Source organism: Gobius niger, assembly GCF_951799975.1.
Source record: "Gobius niger genome assembly, chromosome: 19".
NCBI lineage: Eukaryota > Metazoa > Chordata > Actinopteri > Gobiiformes > Gobiidae > Gobius > Gobius niger.
Genome location: NC_136870.1, coordinates 735,993 through 760,737, shown reverse-complemented (window position 1 = coordinate 760,737; position 24,745 = coordinate 735,993). Strand labels below are relative to the sequence as shown.

At 43.0% G+C, this 24,745-nt stretch overlaps 1 protein-coding gene across 1 annotated transcript in view; it reads left to right on the top strand.

Moving 5' to 3' along the window:
- ca10a (carbonic anhydrase Xa) overlaps nt 1–24,745 on the top strand; it is a 480,424-nt gene that overhangs the window by 405,291 nt on the left and 50,388 nt on the right. Inside the window, exon 5 of the mRNA XM_079577756.1 lies at nt 21,687–21,782. Coding sequence (XP_079433882.1) covers nt 21,687–21,782 — 96 coding nt within the window. The remainder of the gene's footprint in view (nt 1–21,686; nt 21,783–24,745) is intronic.

Below are 24,745 nucleotides of genomic sequence, written 5' to 3'. Positions count from 1 at the left end.
TAAATGACACAGAAGTGCATAAACAAAAGTACTTATATATACTTATATATGTGATGTAATGGGCAATACTGGCTCCAGTGGTTACTTGGTATTAACTGACACCAAAATGCCAGGCATCGTCCAGCACTAATTTATAGAGTTTGGGAATGTGACGTCATATCGCTAAGCATTATGGGATTAGCAGCAATTATAAACTAATGGAGATTTTAAAAGTTAAAATACTGGAGTTATTGTTCACATTAAAACACTTGGACACCACAGTGTGTTTGATGTATATATTATGTGCCCATAATGATTATTTGTTTGTTTGTTTGTTTTGAAAAGGCCAAATGTGGCTGAACTCTTGTACTACTCCAGTAGTAACCGCAGCTACTCTGGAGTACACGTGACAGAATCATGGCTGCAGCAGCACTGACACCACCGACCCTCACTGTTCACCCGGGCTTCTGCCACTGCAAATGTATCATCTAGAAATGAGTACAATTAATAATAAGTCATTTTGCCCTTGACTTGGATCAGTCATTTCAAGAACTCTGTCCATGAGGCAGGGTTTTATTAAAGTAAGAAAAAAACAACTTTATTTCATGAAAAAATGCGATGAGATCTTTTTTCTTCATTTAAGTGCCCCATGGACAGATTTCTTCAAATAAATGAATCAAATCAAGGACTAATTTCATTATTTAAAGAACATGTAACATATTTCTATGACTTTTTGCAAGGTGGAATGGCCACATGGTCTACCATCGCTATGCTCGATCTGCTCTCTACCTCTCGTGTTCTCCCTCAGCTCGCGCACATTTCTCCAAAACTCCATCGTGCAGCAGCCTCACAACTTTTATTTTTCATTTACATCCTTTCCTGCTCTCACAGGACAGAGAGCTGTGTCCATCCCACTGTGAGCTGAACAGTGGTGAGAGAAGAGCGAATACACCACGGTCCCGCTGTGGCACTGCCATCAAAGGCTGCGCTCCATGCTTTAGGAACGTGACCCATAATCTAATCACGCACCCAAACCCCCACCAAAAAACAAAATCATTTACAATAATAAAACTCTGTCATTTAGAAGTAATAATTGCTTAAGGACCCAAATGTCATTCTAATAACGTTCAATTAAAACAAATCGACCCAATTACATCCTGTGCCATTCCCCCGATGGAGCAGAGGACACATTTGCATGAGCACTGTGTATATGCAGCTGTGAGTTTAAATTCCCCCGAAGAGCGCTAACCTCTCTCTAACCTGCCGGCTTTAAATATATCACACTGCACTTAGCACATTAGCAAAGTGAGTACGAGCGGCGACAGGCAAATTAACATTTCATCTGCACACACCGCTACTTCCACAGCAGCAGCCCCGCAACTCATTTTCAGCCAACGAGACCTTTGGAGAGCAACTGACCCACAGTAGATTAAAGTGAGTGTTTGAACTCATCCAGAGCACGGTTTCTATATCCGCAAAAAAACGCTGAAGTCGTGGGGGAGAAGGAAAGACGTAATGAGGGAGTTTGGTGGATTGAAATGACTCCCCAAAATAAGTACGAGACCCCCCCCCCCCCCTCCCGGCAGCTTGTCACCCGGTTAAGTGCACAGATGGGCTCTATACTGTCAATGTGTGCGCCCCAAACACAATTCCAGGTGTCCTCGCTTCTGCTCTTTCCTTGCTTCCACATCACCCTTTTTTCTATTCTTTTTTAAATATTTCTGATGGGAACTCTGCTGTCTCCCCCACCCTTGTGTTAGGGTTTGCAAATATAACTGCAATTTTAAGCATACAATCCTTTCAGTGTTTCAGTGTCATGCACAGCTAAACAGACCTGGAATGGAGTTGAGGCCTGTCTTGCATCTTCTCTGGAAGTCTGTTCCAGATTTTAGCTGCATAAAACTGAAACTTCACCATGTTTAGAACCAGCAGGAGACCACTCCCAATGTGCAACACGTGGAAATCTGATCAGATTTGGAGAAGATGTGGCAAGTTGAATTTAGGAAGTGGAAATATGTCAAAGAGAGGAATCGGCCTCTAAACTTTTGGGCTGTTCTCACCTCTCTGGGAGTGACAATAGGGCTCATTTACATCTCATTTACATAAAGCCATCCCGCTGTAAAGCTCCCCCTGTGGTGTCATGTGTGTGGGGTTTCAGAGTCACTCACTCAAACACACAGAAACTGATCCACAATAGGCGTCTGTATTAAACTGTGACATTTGTTCACTAAAGGATGTGTCAACAACACAAACCAGAGCAGCGGAGCCTCCTCCCCAAACAACAACAGGAAACAGGAGACGAGCGTTTTCTAACGTGGAAACAGAGCGAGACGTCAGACATCAACGAAAAACGCAAAAAGATTCTAAACTTACTTTTTTTAACCCTGCGTGGCCAAAGTGTGGTCCTGTCTGAGAGCAAAGCAGCGTCTCTGTCCCGCTGTCGCTGCTTTGCTCTCAAGGCTCTTCATGAGGAAGCGGCGCCGCATAATCCGTGATTAATAAATCCACTTCCAAACATGTTCACGTCTCAGCTCGTCTGATACAATCTTTGTCCATCCAACACGACCCGGTGTTAACTTAGTATGTAAATACACACAAAGTCACGCCCCGACTGCACGCTCCCAAATCTCCCTAAATAAGCCGGTCTGAACCTAAAAGTTTACACTTTTAAATATACCAACACTGCAGCTTAAACATGGAGAGGCTTCTTCATGACTTCAACTGAACAATTCGTCAAAAAAAGCGAAAATCAACAATTTTCCCCCCCCAAAAACTTCTTTTGCATTTTTCTCGAAACTTGGGCTGTCCGAGGCCAAATGAAAAAGTGCCTGAGAGTCGCGGGCCAAACATGGCGATGTCAAGCGTGAACCACATATAACTGCAAATGCTAATTGTTACTTTATTACATTTTTCGGTATATATTTGCATTTGCATATTCTATCTATGCAAATAACATGCTACATTAAAACAAATGTTCACTATGGCAGAAGCCTGTATCAACAGTGATTTGACCTCATTCATTTAAAAGGGCTAGATGCAACAACGCTGTGTGATTGATAGGAGGAGTGAAGTGCCCCTAATTTGATGCTGGTGGCCAATAGGGGTGTGCTCAAAAAAGCGATACAGCAATATATCGTTGCGGGCTTCTAGACAATACACGTATCGATACAGGAGCCGTAGTATCGATACTTGATCTGGCTCTTTTTAAACGGCGTTAATACATTGTAATTTGCCGAAACGGGCGCCTTGAAGGCGTTCCCTTATGGTGCAGTACACATTTCCGCCAGCGGTGGCGGTAAACTGCACATGCTGCTAGGAGAAGTGGAGAAGTAGAGAGGCCGACGCAAAGCAGGAAGACAAACTTCCAACAAACTTTTACTGCTGTGCTGTGCCTCGAGACAAATTTGAGGAAAAATATTGGAGCACATATTTGAAAAGGTTTAGGGAGTCACACATCCAGCATCGCTGCAAATCTGTCTCTCTTCACGTGACAAGATTGAGCTACTAACACAGGTTAAAAAAAAAAAACTAGTTCTCAGTAAGACTTCAAATAAATACTGTGGGTGAAAAACAGTAGCTGTAGCTGTTACGTGCTCAGATGACACAGATGACATTCAAAAGTCTGTGGAGTGAGAGATGCAAAGTGTCCTGTGTTTGTGCCCCTCCCTAAGAGGGAGAGAACCATAGTAGTAAAGGCAGCATGATGTCAGAGGTGAGGGTTTTTGTGTTACTAGTAAGTAAGTAAGTCAAGTTTATTTATAAAGTGCTTTTCACAAATAAAATCACAGTGCTGTAAAAGAGAATAGGTAACTGTTACTCAAAGCCTGAATAAGGTACTGAATAGGCGGCACGGTAGCGCAGCTGTTAGCGCCTCTGTTTCACAGCTAGAAGGTCCCGGGTTCAATTCCCACCAGGACGGGTACTCCGGTTTCCCCTACCACTAAAAACATGTGCAATAGGTGAATCCTCCAGCCAGGTGATTCTGACCATCAGCCTGGCTCCACATCATGGAGACGGGTCCCCGGGCGCGGCACGGCCGTCGACCACTGCTCCTTACGGGTTGCCCCAGCGGCATCGAAGGATGGGTTAAATGCAGAGGACTAATTTCCCTACGCGGACAATAAAGTTTACAAACAATAACAAATATACAAAAGTGCACAGTCATACTGTTACTATTAAGAATAAATGCCAGGATAAAATAATTGGAATTGAAAATGGAATAATACTTTTAATTTGCATATAGCCTACTTTATTTTCAGAGACTAAGAGGAGCAGCCTGCAGATCCTCCTCCTGAGCCTTAGCAGATCACATGGACAGAAATAATCATCAAAAAACACCAGGACTCATTTATGTTTCCAATTAATCAGACTGAATGAAATAAGGTGGTATTTGGTATTTTAATGCTTTTAGCCCACAGCAAAACAGTGATTTGGTTTATTTACACTGCGTTCCAAATTATTATGCAAATTAGATTTTTGTGTCAAAAAAGTAAAAAAAAATATATATAATAATAATGAAACTCATGGATGGTATCGTGTCTTGGGGCTCTATGAATCACTGACATTAATCTCAGAGACCTGGGATGATTAGTTTTCAGGTTAAGCCCAGTTAAAGGAATAGGCCACCGTTTTTACATACTAAAATATGTTCTTACCTCACTTTAGACGTGTTAATATATCCCCGTCTGGTCTTTGTCCGTGCGCTCACACATACGCAGCCTCTCCCACATGTCACATAGCTCCGAAAAAGCTCACGATAGAAGCTACCAAGCTCTTCCACGTGTTCCCTATTTAAATAAAGTTACGTGAAGTGTTTTCATGCGAAGTATATTTACCCAGAAATGTAGCATGTGGATTTTATAAGCAAATAAAAAGGGGGACTATATTGTGAGGCGTAATGATACGAGGAGCACAGCGTCCGCGTAGTAACTCCTAAAGACTTCCCCCCGCTCACTTCCGTCAATAACCTTTAGGAGTTACTGCGCGGACGTTTTACTCCTCGTATCATTACGCCTCACAATATAGTCCCCCTTTTTATTTGCTTATAAAATCGACATGTTACATTTCTGTGTAAATATACTTCGCATGAAAACACTTCACGTAACTTTATTTAAATAGGGAACACGTGGAAGAGCTTGGTAGCTTCTATCGTGAGCTTTTTCGGAGCTATGTGACATGTGGGAGAGGCTGCGTATGTGTGAGCGCACGGACAAAGACCAGACGGGGATATATTAACTCGACTAAAGTGAGGTAAGAACATATTTTAGTATGTAAAAACGGTGGCCTATTCCTTTAAGGGAAAAACTACTGAAAAAGGATGTTCCACTTTATTAAGCAGATCATAATTTTCAAGCAATATGGGAAAGAAAAAGGGACTTTCTGCTGATGAAAGGCATGAAATAGTTGAATGTCTTGGTCTAGGTATGAAAACCTTCAATATTTCATGAAAGATGAAGCGTAATCATCATACAGATAAGAGATTTGTGGATGATTCAGACACACTCGGGTTTGTGCAGATAAAGGCACAATGAGGACGGTTTCTGCCAGACAAACGCATCAGATTAAGAGAACAGATGCTACAAAGCAGCAGACAGGTATTTGAAGCTGCTGGTGCCTCTGGAGTCTCCTGAACATCAAGGTGTAGGACCCTCCAGAGGCTGCAGTTGTGCATAAACCTTCTATCCGGCCTCCCCTAAACTGTTCATTGAAGCTGAAGCAGAAACGGCTGCAGTGGATCAGAAATACATGAGGAATAATTTTCAAACAGTCTTGTTCACTGATGAGGCCGTGTGACCCTGGATGGTCAAATCAATGGAGTAGTGAATGGTTGGTGAATGACCACAATGTCCCAACAAGGCTGTGACGTCAGTAAGGAGGGGGCGGAGTCATGTTTTGGGCCAGAATCATGGTGGGAGAGCTGGTCGGCCCCTTTAGGCCCTTTTAGGCTCCCTGAAGGTGTGAAAATGACCTTTGAAAAATATGTGGAGTTTCTAACTGACAACTGTCTTCTATGCTACAAAAAGAAGAGCCGTGTTTTCCCGAACAAGATCCTCTTCATCATGACAACGCACCATGTCCTGCTGTAAAGAAAACCTCTGCATCACTGGCTGCTATGGGCATAAAAGGAGAGAAACTCATGATGTGGACCCCCTCCTCCCCTGACCTCAACCCTATTGAGAACATTTGGAGCCTCAACAAAAAAAACTTCTATGACGGTGGGAGGCAGTTTTCATCCAAACAGCAGCTCTGGGAGGCTATTCTAACATCCTGCAAAGAAATCCAAGCAGAAACTGTCCAAAAACTCACAAGTTTAATGGATTTAAGAATTTTGAAGCTGCTCTCACACAAGGGCTCCTTTGGTAAAATATAACTTGACCTGTTAATATTTTTTTAATTGAAATAGCTTTTGATTTCAGTAAATATGACCTCCTAATGCTACAAATTCAACAAATGACCATTTTCAGTTAATTACAAGCTTTAAAATGTATTGAAACGATGAGTTGCATAATAATTTGGAACAGTGGATTTTGAGCTTTTTACTACATTCATTTTTGAAAAAAATACTGTTATCACTGGGAGATTTTTTCAACCACATTTAAATGATCCTCTACAAGTTAAAGACTTGAAAATGATGCTGACTCTCATTTGAGTTGACAATTTAGAAAATCAGAGAAAAATGTAATTTGCATCATAATTTGGAACGCAGTGTATAAGTCTTCTTTACTTAAAGTGGATCGCGATACGTATCGCCTTTAGGGCTCTGTATCGAAATGTATGTGTATCGCGATACGTATCGTATCGTGAGGTGGTTGGCAATACCCAGCCCTAGTGGCCAAACAGTGTACTGCATCCATATCTACCATTGAGAATGATTGGGAGAGAGTTGGTATTAATCATATGCGCCGCAAAAGTAGGTCACTTTCTGGCGGGCCTCACCTGCACAGACTGCAATACTCAACTTTATGCCAACTATACTATTATTTACTGTTCAAAACCCAATATTATTGATATTCAGCACTCTCTTTAACATGACTTTGATACAGTACAACTTTGGTTTCAAGCTAACAAGTTGCTTCTTAATTAAACCAAATCACACTCAATGGTATTCCAGGACAAAACTAAACGTACAATAGCTGGTGCACTTGATGTTGTATTTCTGGACGCAGCGCCAATCGCACCAGTTGAGACGTATAAATATCTGGGTTTATGGCTTGACTCAAACCTTTCTTTTAACTCTCACATACAGTCGGTTGTCAATAAAATTGCATATCATTTGAAAGTCCTTTACCAGTCAATGAATTGCTTTAGTTTCTCAGTGAGAAAAAGGATAGTCACTCAATTGCTGCTCCCTATTCTCGATTACTGTGATGTCGTCCATCAAAATACTACTGGCAATAATCTTCAGCCACTTAATATAATCTATAATAGTTTGTGCAGGTTCATTCTCCGTTGTCCCTTCAGAACTCATCACTGTTTGTTGTATAAGCAACTCTCTTGGCTCACTCCATCCCCCAGACGCCAATTTCATTGGTTATTATTTATATTCAAGTGAATTAATCTCAGTTATCCTGATTATTTGAGACAATATTTAACACCATTTAGTACTTCTTATAATTTAAGGCACGCAAATCAAATCTTTTTTGTTGTTCCTCATATTCATGTTTGTGTTTGTTGGGATTTACTTGTATGTTTGTTTTTGTGTTGTATGTTTTGTTTTTTTGCCTGTACTGCTGTATCTGTCTCTGTGTTTTGCTTTCTTTGGTGATTTTTGAGGATCCTCTCGAAAACGAGATGATGCATCTCAAGAGGTTATCCTCTCAAATGAATAAACTTCCTTAGAATTGTTCCCGTGGGCCAAATAGGCACCCCTGTTCTAGTGACTGGGCACATGTTCTGATTCTTTGGTTTTGCTTGAGAGTGGAATCGTTTTACGACCTTCCTTTACTCAAGCACATACAGCCTAAACATTATTTCAGCTTTAACCAATCCTACAAGTGTGATTTTGAATCTAAAACACAGTAAACGGAAATTGGCAGCCATAATCTGAGGATGCAGAAAAGCAGTCGTAAAGCTTCAACACGACCTTTCAATTAAGTGACACTTGCTGCAAAACAAGATCAACAGCGTTGCCCTGGTTTACTTTTGCATCCCCGGGTCTGCGTGAAGTGACTGCTCTATCCCGGCTGTCGCTCTGTGAGCTCGCTGCACATTGTATTACCGTCACATTGTCGCGCCTGGATGCACCGTGCTAACACCGCGTGCTTGTTTATGCCGAATATTTTAGCACTTATTAGCTATCCAAGGTGTTTCATTTTCAGATTCCACTAAAGCCGCTCCGGAGAGATTCGACGACTGCATAATGCTTTACGCGCCACCCCGCCCGAAGGTACCGCAATGCACCGCAGGAGCCAATATGGCGCGCCCTCCCGAAACACCCGCCCGGTTTCGCTCTCTCGCAATTAATCTGCTCCTCTGCCCTTATAGACGTTTACTATTCCGCACGTCCCTCTGCGTTTAATTACAGCGCTGGGCCATGCAAATGAATGCAAACTTATTCTCTTTTCTGTGAAGGGAAGACGCAGGCTCACTGAGCGGCCTATTTGGGGGAGAATTCTGGAGAAGTAAATATTCATATACAACGTGCATTGGTCTGTTTCTATTTACAAGGACGATAAGGTAGAGTGAGGAATTTACAAAGCAAGTTCAGTGACAGTAGTGACAGTCGCAGTCGTCTATGAAACTGGCTGCTGATGCCGCGGGGTCTTGACCTCACGTTCAATCACGTGACTCTTTTGAGGGGCTGCCGTGTAACCAGGTGCACATTTTCCCAAGGATAGTTGGTACACGGTGTACAGTACATTCATCATCCAATCAGAGATGTCCTCAAGGAACAGGCCACCATTTCTACATACTGAGATATGTTCTTGGGCGCATTGAGTTGCCTTGTGTACGAAATGCGCGGTATAAATAAAGTTGCCTTGCCTGAGCTTAGATGAGTTGATGCGTACCTGTCTGGTCTTTGGCCGTTCTGCGTGACTTAGGGCACGCACAAAGATGTTGTCCCCTCCTGGAACCGCCACCTTAACGTGGTGGAGGGGTTTGAGCACCTGAATGATCCTGGGGGCTCTGTTGTCGGGGGCTTCGTGCCCCTTTAGGGTCTCCCAGGGCAAACAGGTCTTATAGGTGACGGGTCAGACAAAGAGCGGTTCAGAAGCTCCTTATGAGAGACCAACAGACCCGTTTAATCGTGAGGCCATCCTCCTGTGGACTCACCACCTGCAGGAGGAGCCATAAGGGCTGGTGCAATATGATTACGACACGGAAACGGACAAGTGGAAGAAAATGGATGGATGGATGGAGCCACGTTCCCCCCACAAATCCATAATGAAATGTCCAATTGATCCCGCCGACCTTTTCACGCCTGTAATCATCCGCAGACATATTTATGAAAACGAGCCCTCGCGCATCCCTCCCATGTGTCTACCACCATGACATTAGCTCTAGTGTTTAATGCATTTGGACACGCCCAGGAAAAGCCCTTAAAAGGACAAAGACGGTACTTCCTGGATTCTGTTGCGTAATAGACTGCGTTCCAAATTATTATGCAAATTGGATTTTTGTGTCAAAAAGGTAAAAAAAAATAATAACAATAATGAAACTCATGGATGGTATCGTGTCTTGGGGCTCTATGAATCACTGACATTAATCTCACAGACCTGGGATGATTAGTTTTCAGGTTAAGCCCAGTTAAGGGAAAAACTACTACTTAAGCAGATCATCATTTTCAAGCAATATGGGAAAGAAAAAGGGTCTCTCTGCTGATGAAAAGCGTGAAATAGTTGAGTGCCTTGGTCTAGGTATGAAAACCTTCAATATTTCATGAAAGATTAAGCGTAATCATCATACTGATAGGAGATTTGTGGATGATTCAGAGCACACTCCGTTTTGTGCCGATAAAGGCACAATATGGACGGTTTCTGCCAGACAAACACATCAGATTAGGAGAACAGATGCTACAAAGCAGCAGACAGGTATTTGAAGCTGGTGGTGCCTCTGGAGTCTCCCGAACATCAAGGTGTAGGACCCTCCAGAGGCTGCAGTTGTGCATAAACCTTCTATCCGGCCTCCCCTAAACTGTTCATTGAAGCTGAAGCAGAAACGGCTGCAGTGGCTCAGAAATACATGAGACTCATTTTCAGACAGTCTTGTTCACTGATGAGGCCGTGTGACCCTGGATGGTCAGATCAATGGAGTAGTAAATGTTGGTGAATGGCCACAATGTCCCAACAAGGATGTGACGTCAGTAAGGAGGGGGCGGAGTCATGTTTTGGGCCAGAATCATGGGGAGAGAGCTGGTCGTCCCCTTTAGGCCCTTTTAGGCTCCCTGAAGGTGTGAAAATGACCTTTGAAAAATATGTGGAGTTTCTGACTGATCACTGTCTTCTATGCTACAAAAGAAGAGCCGTGTTTTCCCGAACAAAATCCTCTTCATCATGACAACGCACCATGTCCTGCTGTAAAGAAAACCTCTGCATCACTGGCTGCTATGGGCATAAAAGGAGAGAAACTCATGATGTGGACCCCCTCCTCCCCTGACCTCAGCCCTATTGAGAACCTTTGGAGTCTCAACAAAAAAAACATCTATGAGGGTGGGAGGCAGTTTTCATCCAAACGGCAGCTCTGGGAGGCTATTCTGACATCCTGCAAAGAAATCCAAGCAGAAACTGTCCAAAAACTCATAATTTTAATGGATTTAAGAATTTTGAAGCTGCTTCACACAAGGGCTCCTATGGTAAAATATAACTTGACCTGTTAATATTTTTTTGATTGAAATAGCTTTTGATTTCAGTAAATATGACCTCCTAATGCTACAAATTCAACAAATGACAATTTTCAGTTAATTACAAGCTTTAAAATGTATTGAAACGATGAGTTTCATAATAATTTGGAACAGTGGATTTTGAGGTTTTTACTATATTTATTTTTGAAAAAAATACTGTTATCACTGGGAGATTTTTTCCACCACATTTAAATGATCCTCGACCAGTTAAAGACTTAAAAATTATGCTGACTCTCATTTGAGTTGACAATTTAGAAAATCTTAGAAAAATGTCATTTGCATAATCATTTGGAACGCAGTGTAGATATATTTAAGGCCCATAATCCCAGGGAATTACACGGACCAAACAGTAAGTCAGGCACCAGCCAGGGAGGTAAATCCATTCAATTTCCGAATACTATCAGCTACAGTCTAGCAACTTGTCCAAAGTAAACAATACAATACACGGAGGACGAGGACACTTGTGCACGATAGTCACGATTCCAAAAATTCAAACTATCTCGATACTGTAAAAATAGAACTTGATATGGAAAAAAATCCCTTTAAATATTGACTATTTTGTTTGTCTCTTTTTATTTACTAGCCAGAATGCTCTATATTAGTTTGTTTGGTTTGAACATGTAATAAAAGGCCTGCAGCTGCAATAGTCATAGTCAATTGCTTCCAGCCTACTGTACCAGGCTATAACCTACAACATAAACTATTTACTGAAGTGATTTGACCCATGACCATCATGTTAAAATACTGTCTGTTTCTGCCTGAATGAAACACATAACCGGATCAGAATAGGTTTTGAATTTGACATTGAACAACAGCTGGATTGTATTTACAGATGTGTAGGCGTATAAAGTGATGTAAAGTCATATAGTGTGACAGCAGCAGATCTAAGTGTGGAAACACCACACAGTGCAAGTCCAGATTACATCTATGAGTCTGTAACTAAGCTATAGAGACTTGTTTTTTGTTCATGAGTGTTCAAGTTATATTTTACCATAGGAGCCCTTGTGTGATAGCAGCTTCAAAATTCTTAAATCCATTAGACTTGTGAGTTTTTGGACAGTTTCTGCTTGGATTTGTTTGCAGGATGTCAGAATAGCCTCCCAGAGCTGCTGTTTGGAGGAAAACTGCCTCCCACCCTCATAGAAGTTTTGCTTGCTGAGGCTCCAAAGGTTCTCAATAGGGTTGAGGTCAGGGGAGGAGGGGGTCCACATCATGAGTTTCTCTCCTTTTATCCCCATAGCAGCCAGTGATGCAGAGGTTTTCTTTGCAGTATGACATGGTGCGTTGTCATGATGAAGATGATCTTGTTCGGGAAAACACGGCTCTTCTTATTGTAGCATAGAAGACAGTGGTCAGTCAGAAACTCCACATATTTTTCAAAGGTCATTTTCACATCTTCCGGGAGCCTAAAAAGGCCTAAAGGGGCCGACCAGCTCTCTCCCCATGATTCTGGCCCAGGCGGCTTCCTTCTGTAATGTGTGAGTGTCTTAGGTAAGCGGAGTCACCAGTGCGCTCTGAGGACTCATCTATGTTCAAGAGCAGCTTTTTTAAGGTCATGAGTAAGCGGAGCGTTGTCCCGGTTATGGCCTCTCTGCGCATGCGTGACTGAGCGGAGGCACCGGAGGATCCCGCCAAACTCCAGTGTAGTGTTTCCTGAAGAAAATGTTTGAGTAATAATTATAGGTTAGGACAGGTTTGTGAGGGTCCATGACACAGCTAGAGCAGGGGCAGAAAACGGAAAGTACGGACTATTACACCGAGTGGACATTCAAAGTGCCGGTTTGTGGCTTCGCTGAAGGTGAGTGTGGGCGAGGCTGTTGAGTGAGTGAATGTGTGTACGTGACGTGCCATGAAGCAGCATAGAGTCCAAATGTCCAGCAATAATATAAATCTTTAGGGACTGGAGACACATTGATGGGATGTCTTAGTATTTTGGAAAGTAAACCAACATAGACCTACAGTAGTTCACGTCATAGTGTATGTTGCGTTATCGGTATGTGTCTGGGTGGTCGATGCAGTAGCACATACGCATCAGTGAGTATTTTGGTCATAGCGCCCATAACCCATAAATACAGTTTTTCATTTTTTTTTGCATCACTTTACTAGAATATTAATTAATAACTTGTGTGTTTTACACTGATTCTCGGGCATAATGATCGCATCATCTAAACAGTGTATTGTTTTCATTTTCCCGCGGGTGCACTTAAAATGCATCAGAATACAGTAAATAAAATATGATTTTTCAAAAAAATTGGGGGGGGGGTCTCCCTCCTTAAGTCCCAGGCCACTGCTTGCCTAACTCAAAAAGTCACCGCACGCCACTGTTGTACACACACCGCACGCAAAACTGTTCTCAATGCAAGTGACAGTTTGCAGGAAAACTGTGCAAAAGCAGTTCAGTATATGAGCCTGATGTAAATGAAAGTAAACAAAGGGACTAAAATATCTGAGCCCCATATTATTTCATTGAAATGTCACTGGAACAACTCTTGTGCTCGGAACTGACCCAGCCTCAGTGCATGGCTTTGAAGCGACCAAAGTGAACAGAACTCATCAAATACTTGTATGTTTTTGTCATGAATCAAGCTAAAATGATGAACAGCCCTGAATATAGCAGACAAGAGAGGCTATATTTAAAAAAGGATTAGAGATGTAAAACAGGCTCACCGTGCAGACACTCTGTCATCTGCTGCTAATGTACCAGGGATAGATACATCACAGTGAGCTGGGCGTTAAGATGAAAATGCATGTTCACATTTATCCCATTTGTCATGAATTATCATTAATCATTATTAAGCGGCACATTCCGCCCCCTCGTCTCCCACATCTGCTGGCTGTGCTCCGGGATTACTACCAGCGTGTCATTCTAGATAAGGCTGAAAATAGTCCAGTGCCGAGATGTAGATGAGGGAAGCCAACTGCGTTTGTTGGCTGCTGTTACAATCATATGAAATGGTAAATGGTCTGAGTTTAAATCGCTTTGTTGGCATCAAGCAAATGTCAGATTCCTCAATGACTTTCCTAACTTTCACACTCTCAATAGTCAGCACGGGGCAAAACAGGGAGAACTACAACCACAGGGTAACGGATTAGAACTACAACTGCAACAAAACGCTAAGAAGGGACTGTCGCAGGGTTGGAGGAAGATATACAAAAATGATCGGATGAAAATGAAGAAGAGCATCAACATTCGAATGTACGTCAAGCAAAAGAGCAAAAGTGTTCCGAATGAGCCGCTAATGCTCTCAGACTTTGTTGTTGCGAGGTTTCAGAATTTCTTCGCTGCAGCTTTAGATTCCGCCGACTCAGCATCACGAATAGGTCACAAAAGTAAAACAAAGACTTTGTAGCGGGAAATGAGATTGCGAATTCTTTGCCAAAAGCAGTCGTCGACGCAGGAGGGGAGTCTTCGGTAAGTCTTTTGCAGATTAGCATTAGCAAACTCTAATTAGCTGATTCTAATGCTAATCTGCCAACGGAAGAGAGTTTGTATGAGAGCAAAAAATAATGCAACCAGGGCAGATATACTTTGGGATAGTCATTGTCCGAAGCCGTGGCGGTGGGACTTACGGCGTGCTTCATTTCCACAGCAGTGCCCTCGGAGCTCCTCGGCCTCGCCTCTTAACGCTCCTCCTGTATTGATTTGCTGTCTTCATAGATCCCTCTCCCTAGGGCCAGGTCAGCCATCACAACATAAAGAGGCTGTTATGACCCTCACATCCACATACAGTTCGCCCCATGACTCCCCAGGCTAACGGGGTAAATCCGCCCGTGTGTCAAAGCGCCACTTATAATGAATTCCCCGTGGTGTGAGGTCCATAAGCGTGGCATTTTTGAGGCCTGGAGATCATCCGTCAACTTCATAATGGCCATTGCGTTTCACCGTCATTGGAGCTGACTCTACTGTCACTTCTAAAGCACATACAGAGAAACAAAACTGTGCTACTCTCAATATCTGCTGACATCGACATAAAATGGGCATTCTTATCATAAATGCCAATCAAAGTAGACTGTGTTTTACACATGCTTACAGTTGGGTGGGGCAGTTCCATGCAAGAAGCAAACCACAGATGAAATAAGACAACCGCTTCTAACGGTTTTGTTTTTGTTGGAAGGAGTTGTCCATGGCATGGTAAAAGTAAAGCTTCATAGTAGTTTCATCGTGGGTTGGATTGGAACTGTCCTCCATTGAGTTGGACCTGGCACGGATCAAGTCTCTGCTGTCTTCTCTGTGGATGCGAAACTCGAACACAATCTCTCAGTCCATTTTAAAGATCTTGATGTGAAGTGCTTATTATATACTCACTACTGCCACCTCAGGTCAGTCTCTATAGTTAGCTCGTGCATGACGGCACTTCAGACTGGAATTAACAACTTTTTAAGTGTCAGTGCAGGGTTTTAGAGGCAGTTGTGGTGAATAAGTCTGGGCTCATTCTACATATTAGGACATTACTGGAGCGTGTGGGGGAGGAAAATACGCAATTTTAACATTTTTAAACTCCGTATAGTCCCTTTAAAGTTGGGAAATGCCTAAGGGAAAGTCTACATACCCCTACACTTTTCTTGCATTATGTTACAGCCTCATTCCAAAATGGATTAGATGTGTGTTGTTTTTTTCTCATCAATCTACACACAATACCCCATAATGACAAAGTGAGAAAAGTTTTTTTTTTAGAATGTTTAACAAATGTATTAAAGGAACAGGCCACCGTTTTCCATACTGAGATATGTTCCTGCCTGAGTTTAGACGAGTTGATATGTACCTGTCTGGTCTTTGTGCCCCGGGAGCTTCACCCCGTTTGGAGCTATAGGGATATACTGGGAGAGGCCAAAAGCTAACAACATCTTTGGTCATTTTGCTGAGGGCACACCCAAAGACCGGGTACACATCAACTTGTCTAAGCTTAGGTAAGAACATATCTCAGTATGGAAAAACGGTGGCCTGTTCCTTTAAGAATAAAACTCTTTTTAGGAGCAGGGTAAGAGGAGTCTGTAAATCCCACTCGCACGATTGTCATTAACGTAAACGTGGAGCAGAAGGAGTCTACTGTTTATTTTGTCTATGATCCAGACTTTACTAAATCAATTTAGAAGCAAGGCTCCAAAGAATATGATTGTTTCTGATCTTGTGGCAAAGTCTTTGACTTGTTCTTCAGTGTATTATGTGAGATTTTATGCAAACGTAGCTTTGCCCTGTCTCACGGCCAAGGCACCCTTAAGTTTGTTCTGTAGGTGGAGAAACGCGCGTCATTTTCATTCAACTAAATTTAAGACTAATTTAAATGGACTCAACTTATATAGCGCTTTTCTACCTTTATCAGGCCCAAATAAGGATGTTTAACAAATGTATTAAGAACAAAACTCTGAAATATTGCATGTACCTAAGTATTGACACCGTTTGCTATGATGCTCAGAACTGTTCCTCTGGTCGACCTTGAAATGCTTCTACAAAGTGACCAGAGTCCACCTGTGGTAGATTAAAGTACAGTGGACTTGATTTGGAAAGACTTTCACTTCTTTATAAGGTCCCACAGCTGACAGTCAACTAACTAACTAACTAACTAACTAACTAAGTCAAAGGAACTGCCTGTAGACTCTGAGACAGGTTTGTATCGAGGCACAGATCTGGGAAAGGTACAGAAAAAACTGTGAGCACAGTGGCATTCATAATTTGTAAATAGAAGAAGTTCAGAACCACCAGGACCTCGAGTTTTATTTTTAATACATTTGCAAAACATAAAAGAGCATTGTGTGTAGGTTTTTGAGAAAAAGAACAAATTGAATCCATTTTGGAATGATGATGTAACACAACAAAATGTGGATAAAGTGTAGGGGTGTGTAGACTTTCCCTATACATATCGGCCCGATATTTGGGTATTTCCAGTATCTGCTATCGGCCAATATCGCCCGATAAAAAAAGCAGATATATTCCGGAACAGAAAGTGACAGAAAGAGCTCAGTCAGAGCTTTGAAATGAGCCTCCCACAACTTCCTCTGCCTCAGGGAGCGAAGAAACATCGCGGTGAAACTAGGTCAAGTTTGTACATCTATCTTATATATTTTATGTTGCCGACTTTTGCTTATAATTTCAGAGCCATGAGAGATTTTTGTTTTGGAATCTACTGATTTTTGTCAAGATCCCTCTGAAGTACCTACTAAACATGAATTTACAGCACCCCCTGCTCTCACAGTTCAACACTGACCCGTTCAGAAGCATCACAGGATTATAGAGAAGACATTTTCAAATACAGTATATAGATATTTTTTAAATCGATTTTTGGCCAAAAGTATCAGCGGTGCATATTGGCATCAGCCTAAGAAAAACCCGGGTGACCTCTATAGGATATATTTCTATGATGGAAACCTTTATTATAATAGTAAATGTTTAACTAGAGGCATCCATTTCATTATTGGCGTTCAAATGTCCATCAAATGAGTGTGTCTTTGCTGTAAACGAGCTGGCTTCTTTTCAGACCTGGCTCGTCACAGTGGAGATGTTTGCATTCAGTACATTTAACCGAACATGAGCTTTAAATAATAATGCATCAGTTTTATATGGCGCTTTTCTGGACACTCAGAGACTCTTTACATTGCATTATTCATTCACTACATACTTGGTGGTGGTAAGCTACAATTATTGCCACAGCTGCCCTGGGGAAGACTGACAGAAGCAAGGCTATCAGTCGGCCCCTCCCACTACCACTCACGCACTACATTCACCCATGGCTTCCTGGTGTTCCCAAACTGTCTCCCATCCAAGCACAAACCATGCCCTTCCTGCTTAGCTTCTGAGTCCTGACGGGATCAGCAGAGCAATGGCATTGGTGGTATGGTATGGTAGATACATCAGAACCTCTACTACATGCTTTATCTAAAACAGCATTGTCAGCATGTATCTGTTCACTGTGTGCACGGATCACTGGCATGTGTGCTTCTGTACCAACGTTTCGAAACCATTAAGTTGATCTCACGACCTGGAATGTTCCGCAATGAGACTTTTAACCAAGTCCTCCAACCGCCAAGTAAACCTCTGCATGGCCTGCCATTTCAATTGCACAAACGTCTCCATTATAACCAAACCAAGCGATGGCGACTTAACTCTCCGACCAATCCTCAGTTTGGTCTGTGTCTCTATCTCTATCTAATTACCCGTCCTTCACTTTTCTCTCTTAAATCCCTGCATCCAGCGTTAGCTTGCCCTCCCCCGGCCTTTTTTTTTACGGAGAGACTGCAAACTCCGCGCCCATTTGTCAAGCGGGGCAGTGGCGATGAGTGCCTCTGCCCCCTTCCCAGCTCCAATCTAATCACACCCCCTAATAGCCTCCATTGCCGGCCTGATTGCATCTATAGACGTTCTGTCCCCTCCATCGAGCATTTCATAATTAGTCTCCTTGCGTGTTTGTTTATTTATATGCGGAATAAGTGCCGAAGCCAATTGTGGAGAAAGAGAGAGTGGAGATGGGGTGTTGATAGATGTAAAAGTATTTTTGGGGGGAGCAAGTGTTTTATTGGCTTGTCATTTGAGGCTGATTGTTCAGACGGGTAAAATGAACATCTCGTGCTTCTAACAAATTAAGTTGTTGGGTTGTTATAAGGCTCATTTTCGCCAGAATTTTAATGCTTTAATGCTGCGTTCATCCACAGACGGATCGGTGCGGCGTCAGCAGTGATGCGGTCGCTGTATCGGTCTGTCGTGGTGAAGAGGGAGCTGAGTCGGGGCAAAGCTCTCGATTTCCCGATCGATCTACGTTCCCACTCTCACCTATGGTCATGAGATTTGGGTCATGACCGAAAGGACAGGATCGCGAATACAAGCGGCTGAAAGCAGTTTCCTTCGCAGGGTGGCTGGGCGCACCCTTCGAGACCGGGTGAAGAGCTCAGTTAACCCTGAGGGGCTCGCTGCTCCTTCACGTCGAAAGGAGCAGCTGAGGTGGCTAGGGCATTTATTCTGAGTGCCTCCTGGTCGCCTCATGGAAGACCCAGGACACGCTGGTGGGACTATGTCTCCGAGCTGGCCTGGTGTCGCCTCGGGGTCCCCCTAGAACAGCAGGAGGAGGTGTGCATGGATCGGGACGTCAGATGGATGGATGTGGACTAAGTGAGCAATGGCTTCCCCCCATCGCGTTCTGCGTGGGGGGTGCTCGCAATCTGGCTGAGCTTTTAGAGTCAGCTCCTATTGTGTCGAGAAGAAAACACATCGCCAATGAGGAGGACGCCTATCATTACACACGATTGATACCATGCTATATCAATTTAGAATAAGGGGAAATGAAAATAACATAAGGAAAAACATAGGACGATGTTGAGTGACGGTAAGAATGACAAGTCTGTGTTCAATAGTGACTTAAAGAAGGGCAAAAAAGTTTAAATGGAAAGTCCATTACAGCGATGGACTTTCAGAGCCTGCCCCATTTCCTGTCAGTAACAGGTATCTTTTTGGTCTTTGTGCCCCTGGAAGAGCGTGGTCGCTTCCAGCTTCACACCGTTTGGAGCTATAGGAATATGCTGGGAGAGGCCAAATGCTAACAACATCTTTGGTTGTTTTGCGCGACTGAGGGCACACAGTTCTTCCATACTGAGATCTGTTCTTATCTGAGTTTAGACGAGTTGATACGTACCTGTCTGGTCTTTGTGCCCATGGAAGAGCGTGGTCGCTTCCAACTTCACACCCGTTTGGAGCCATAGGAATACATCGGGAGAGGCGAAATGCTAACATCTTTGGTCTTTTTGCGTGACTGAGGGCACGCACAAAGACCAGACAGGTATGTATAAACTCGTCTAAACTCAGGTCAGGACATATCTCAGAATGGGAAAACGGTGGCCTGTCCTTTAATAAGAGATACTGTCATGGTTGCGCTTGCTACGTCTTAAGCTACCTGACCTGCTCATTGACGTGCACTATCAATTTCCGAACCGAATGAAACATGCAGCAAAAAGGATGCATTTTCAAACCCATGTGGGCCAATCGGGAGTAACATATCACAAATCAATACCTAACACAGCGGTCTCATGTCACAAGCTCTCAACACATCTAATCCCTCATCTCACTACAGCGTGTCGGCAATTTAGGACCGCGAGAATCGATGCGGGATCAGAAGTGCGTCTGCAGTTCTCACTCGCGGAGGGATTAAGTGGAAGGGGCTGGAGTGGCTTACATGGCCCCAGCTCTCAGCAGGCACGGCAGGACCGCCGTGACAGGTGAAGATGCCACACGGATCGCCTGACAAGAGCAGAGAAAGAAGATCCGGCACCTAAGATTACAATGGCGGAATCTGTGACTCGCTACAGCAGAACAAGCTACAAAAACATGAATCAGTGTGTAACATAGTGAATTTCTCCATTGTGAGATCAATAAAGGATTATCTTATCTTAAATGTAGAGGTTTTTACAGTTGGCCTGGGTTGAGTAGTCTTCTTCTGCTTACGTCAGGGAAAGGAAGTTCGGCTCCTCTCCCAAATCTGATAGCGATATGTTTGTATAAGCAGACAGAGCTTGTATGCTTCTAAAGTTTAAGAGCGTGTATGCTTATGAAGAGTGATCAGTTCAATTGCAAGGAGTTTTATTTCAGAAACTCGCTGACTTGCGCGTGCCAGGCGGACCACAATGTTCGCGTAGTGCTTTTATTATGTGGACACTGAGCTGTATACCACCTCATGTCGGCTACCTGACGAAATGACGAGGTGACCCTCTTCTCCTCCATCCATCTGTCTGATTACTCTACTTGACCACACAGCATGCATTAGCAACGAGAACTATTTACTCACAAGGACCACAACCACAAAACAGAAGGAAATAAAACTTTATTAAACCAGCAAAGATGACGATTGCAGGTGAACGTTGTGATGATGGCCGTTTCGGGGGTTCGAATGAGACGACGAGCTCTCAGGCAGAATGAAGAGAGAGTGAGAGTGAAATTTGAGGGTAAACCATCAAAACCCCACCCCCTCCTTATTGAACCTGAAAGCCACTCTTAGTTTGCAAAATAAGAAGAGCGTGAACCAAGTCAAAGTGATGGCAGTGGGATTCTGATTAGTGTCCGAGATCAGCAAAGGGAGAGACTTTACTACAGTTCATTTAACACATTGAGTGCCAAAAACATAAAAAACTTGCTTTTTGGATTGCTTTTTTAAATGATGAAACTAGACACTCTAATACACCTTATGTGTGATTTTGGTAGCTCTGTGATTGACAGAAGTGAAATAATTGGAGATCAAAAACTTGTGAAAAGTCACAATCTGGACATTTTATATATATATTATTGCGTTTCTTTTCTTAACTTTTTTAGTTCAAGGGGGCGTGATGTTGCTTAGCGAACAGCTATAGAGCCAACACTTCTCTCTCGCTCTCTGGAGCACGTTTGACAAAAAAGAGCCCCATGGAAAGATCAAAACAGTTGACATTTTAACATTTCTCTGAGTTTTTAAATGGTCAAAATTGGTCCAAGGACGGCTGAGAAATCCTGTGAAAGTCTTCAATCCAAGAGCCAGGCTGTTTAAATGCACATGTTCGATCTGTGGCAACACTCAATGTTGTCGTTGACAATTGACTTGAAACAGAGATATTTACGCATTTAGCCTCATCACATAACATTAGTGTCCGTCCAGAGAGGAGAGAGGAGGAGAGGAGTTAGTCAGAAAGGAGAGTGTTGCATAAAACACGCATTATCTAGAAAGAAATCTGTGATTTTGATCAAACCTAGCCTTTGTTTAGCTTAAGATTTCTCAGGAACTAAGGCATGTAGAATTAAACAGTATGCTATACATAGCTATGACATAGCATATGCTGTGGTGCTACAAATATCATGAAAAATCCCCAAAACAGAGCGGCACTCAATGTGTTAAAGCATTTTCTTCTTCTTCTCTTCCAGGTTCAGCTGATCCACTACAACCACGAGCTGTACACAAACTACACCGAAGCCGCCAAGAGTCCCAACGGCCTGGTCATCGTCTCCATATTCATGAAGGTACGCCTCATCCATACGTTTGCCTAATACGCCGCGGCACAGGGATGTCTAATGCACCTTGGGATTGAATTTTTCCTCGGCGTGTCGTGACCCCACAGCTGCTGTGATTACATCCAGTAATGGCTTATATACGGGGGCGCTATCGGAATGCTAATCCGTACATTCCCCATCGCGCCACGATGCCTGCTGTGTCACGTCTTCAGCTGGCCTTCACTGTATCTACAACTCACCACAGATTTGCTCTCGAGGTATCATGCTCAGGTTAAGGTGTTTCACTGCATTCACACAGTTTGGAGTAATCTTTGGTTATTCCTGTTTAATTTAGCTGTTTCTTCTTCTATGGTTCCAATGCTTCGGAAATGCTTTTTTATATGTTGTTTTTTTCTTTTATTTCAATACTTTTACTTGATAGATTCTCATGGAAGTCATCCATATATATGAATGAACACATACATTCCGCCTTTTGCTTTGATAACTACTTCTGACATTTTGACATGGGCGGTTAGACCATTTCAAGTGACAGCCTTATGAAGCTCAGGGAGGAAAATGCCAAGAATAAAGGGAGGCAATTTGGAAGAACATTTGGAGTTATTTCACCTCTTTTTGTTTCCTACATAATCCCATGAGAATCACACAAGGCAAATAGTGTTGAAAATAAAGAAAAGCCGATTAAAATGAATGAACAAAACTTTATTGTCCCTCTTGGGGAAATGTGTTCTGGGCACATAGTGCAGGTGCAGCTGACAACATGTAAGACAGAGACAATTAGTGCACATTGATATGAAGTGAAATAAATGAAAACATTTAAAAAGCAAAAAACACGATCAACCAACCGACCATGGGCAGACAGATAATACACATGAGCAGAACAGATGAGCGCAGATGAAGAATGTTTAGAGAATCATTATCAGAGACATTTGTATGTCAATGCTGAGACCCCAAAATAATGTTTTAAGTCTTTTTTTTTACATCCCAAACACATGCTGTCCAGTTGTCCACTTTGCAGTACTCTGAAAAATACTGACAATTCCTTTACGATTTCTCAGGGTACGTGCCCCAGACTTTCACATAGCACTGGGATATGGGCCACGATTGACAAGTTCAGCCCTTGTTGTTTTGATGAGAGAAAATCAGCCATCCATTAGATTCACTTATTTTTCACTTTCTGTATCCTTTTTTTTTATTTTTTATTTTTTTTTGGCTGAGAACATTTCTTTAGTGCCCCTTCACTCGCCATTTATCCTCAGCCACTGAATCTTGTTGCGCAAATTGGTCCGCGAGCCCCATCTGCTCCCCCTCCCGCCTCAGATCTGGAGTGGCTTCCTCCCGCGCCGCGCCAGAACCGCCGCACTTCCAGCGCTCAATTAGGGGACCGCTTCCACCGAGCCCTCCGCCAAAACAACGGGCGCGCCCACTCGCCCGAGGGGAGCGCGAGGAGGCAGCCATCTTGAAAAATGAAACGGCCCACAGATCAGAGGGTGAGGACGGGAGAGGGGGCGCGCGCTAACTGCTAATTAGCTCCCAGACGGACAGAGGGACCTGTTAGCGCCGGAGACGGGAGGGTGATGGAAGGGAGTTGTGCCAACACAAAGACTGAGAGCGTGGGGGCAACTCAAAAGTCCCACTGTTTAGGTGTTTCGGACAGCTCAGTGTTAGCATTCACTTTTTACAGCTCAAAATGTTGTGTGGCCGTTGTTATCGTGGCACGGTTACCGCGCAGTAACTCCTAAAGACTTCCCCGCTCACTTCCGTCAATAACCTTTAGGAGTTACTGCACGGACGTTTTACTCCTCGTATCATTACGCCTCACAATATAGTCCCCCTTTTTATCTGCTTATAAAATCGACACGTTACATTTCTGTGTAAATATACTTCGCATGAAAACGCTTCACGTAACTTTATTTAAATAGGGAACACGTGGAAGAGCTTGGTAGCTTCTATCGTGAGCTTTTTTGGAGCTATGTGACATGTGGGAGAGGCTGCGTATGTGTGAGCGCACGGACAAAGACCAGACGGGGATATATTAACTCGGCTAAAGTGAGGTAAGAGCATATCTCTGTATGTAAAAACGGTGGCCTATTCCTTTAAAGGCAGCAGGGAAGGCCCCCGTCTGAAGAGAGCAGTTCATCATGTTTAGAAGCTCGTCTCTAAAAGATCCATAAAATGTTTTTTAAAAAACGGCGTTGGGACCGGGTCTAAAAGACATGTGGTGGGCCTCACTGAGGAGAAAACTTTATCAAGCATCTCAGCATTAACCAGGACAAAACTGTCCAGTGTTTCCTCTGGAACAAGGAGACCCTCTGATGTATTTAGAACCGTGATACTTTGGGTAGATACAATATTACATCTGATAGTGTCTATCTTCCCTCTGAAGTGTCTGCAAACTCCTCACAGAGGGCGTCTGTGGGGTTAAAAGGAGTTTTGTTTAAATTAGGCTTTAAAGCATTTTCTATCATTGAGAATAAGACTCTTGGGTTATTTTTATGATTGGTGATTATTGTGGAAAAGAAGTTGTTTCTTGCATTTCTTATTGCTGTATTGTAGGTCTTTTGTTGAGCACAGAATATTTGATAATTTATCGTTATCTTAAATTGTTTTAGCTCCTCGTTTCTCCAGGGGGGAGGGGTTTAGGATTAATCTTTTTAAGTTTGAATGGTGCAACTGTATCGAGGGCAGTGAGTAGTTTACTGTTAAAATTGTCAACAATAAAATCACAGTTAGCAGGTAAAGTCACTGGAGGAGTTTGCTGAAAGCATCAATAAATATTGCAGCCACTTCAGGGGTGAAATTACGTTTCCTCACAATTTTCGCCGAGGACTTTCGCTGAATCAAAGCGGTGACATTAAAAAACACGCAGTAATGGTCAGAGACAGAGGACACAGTAGTGGACAGGTCATACGTGATGACCAGGTCCAGACTGTGTCCTTTCTCGTGAGTTGGCTGCGTGACGTGTTGTGTGAAGT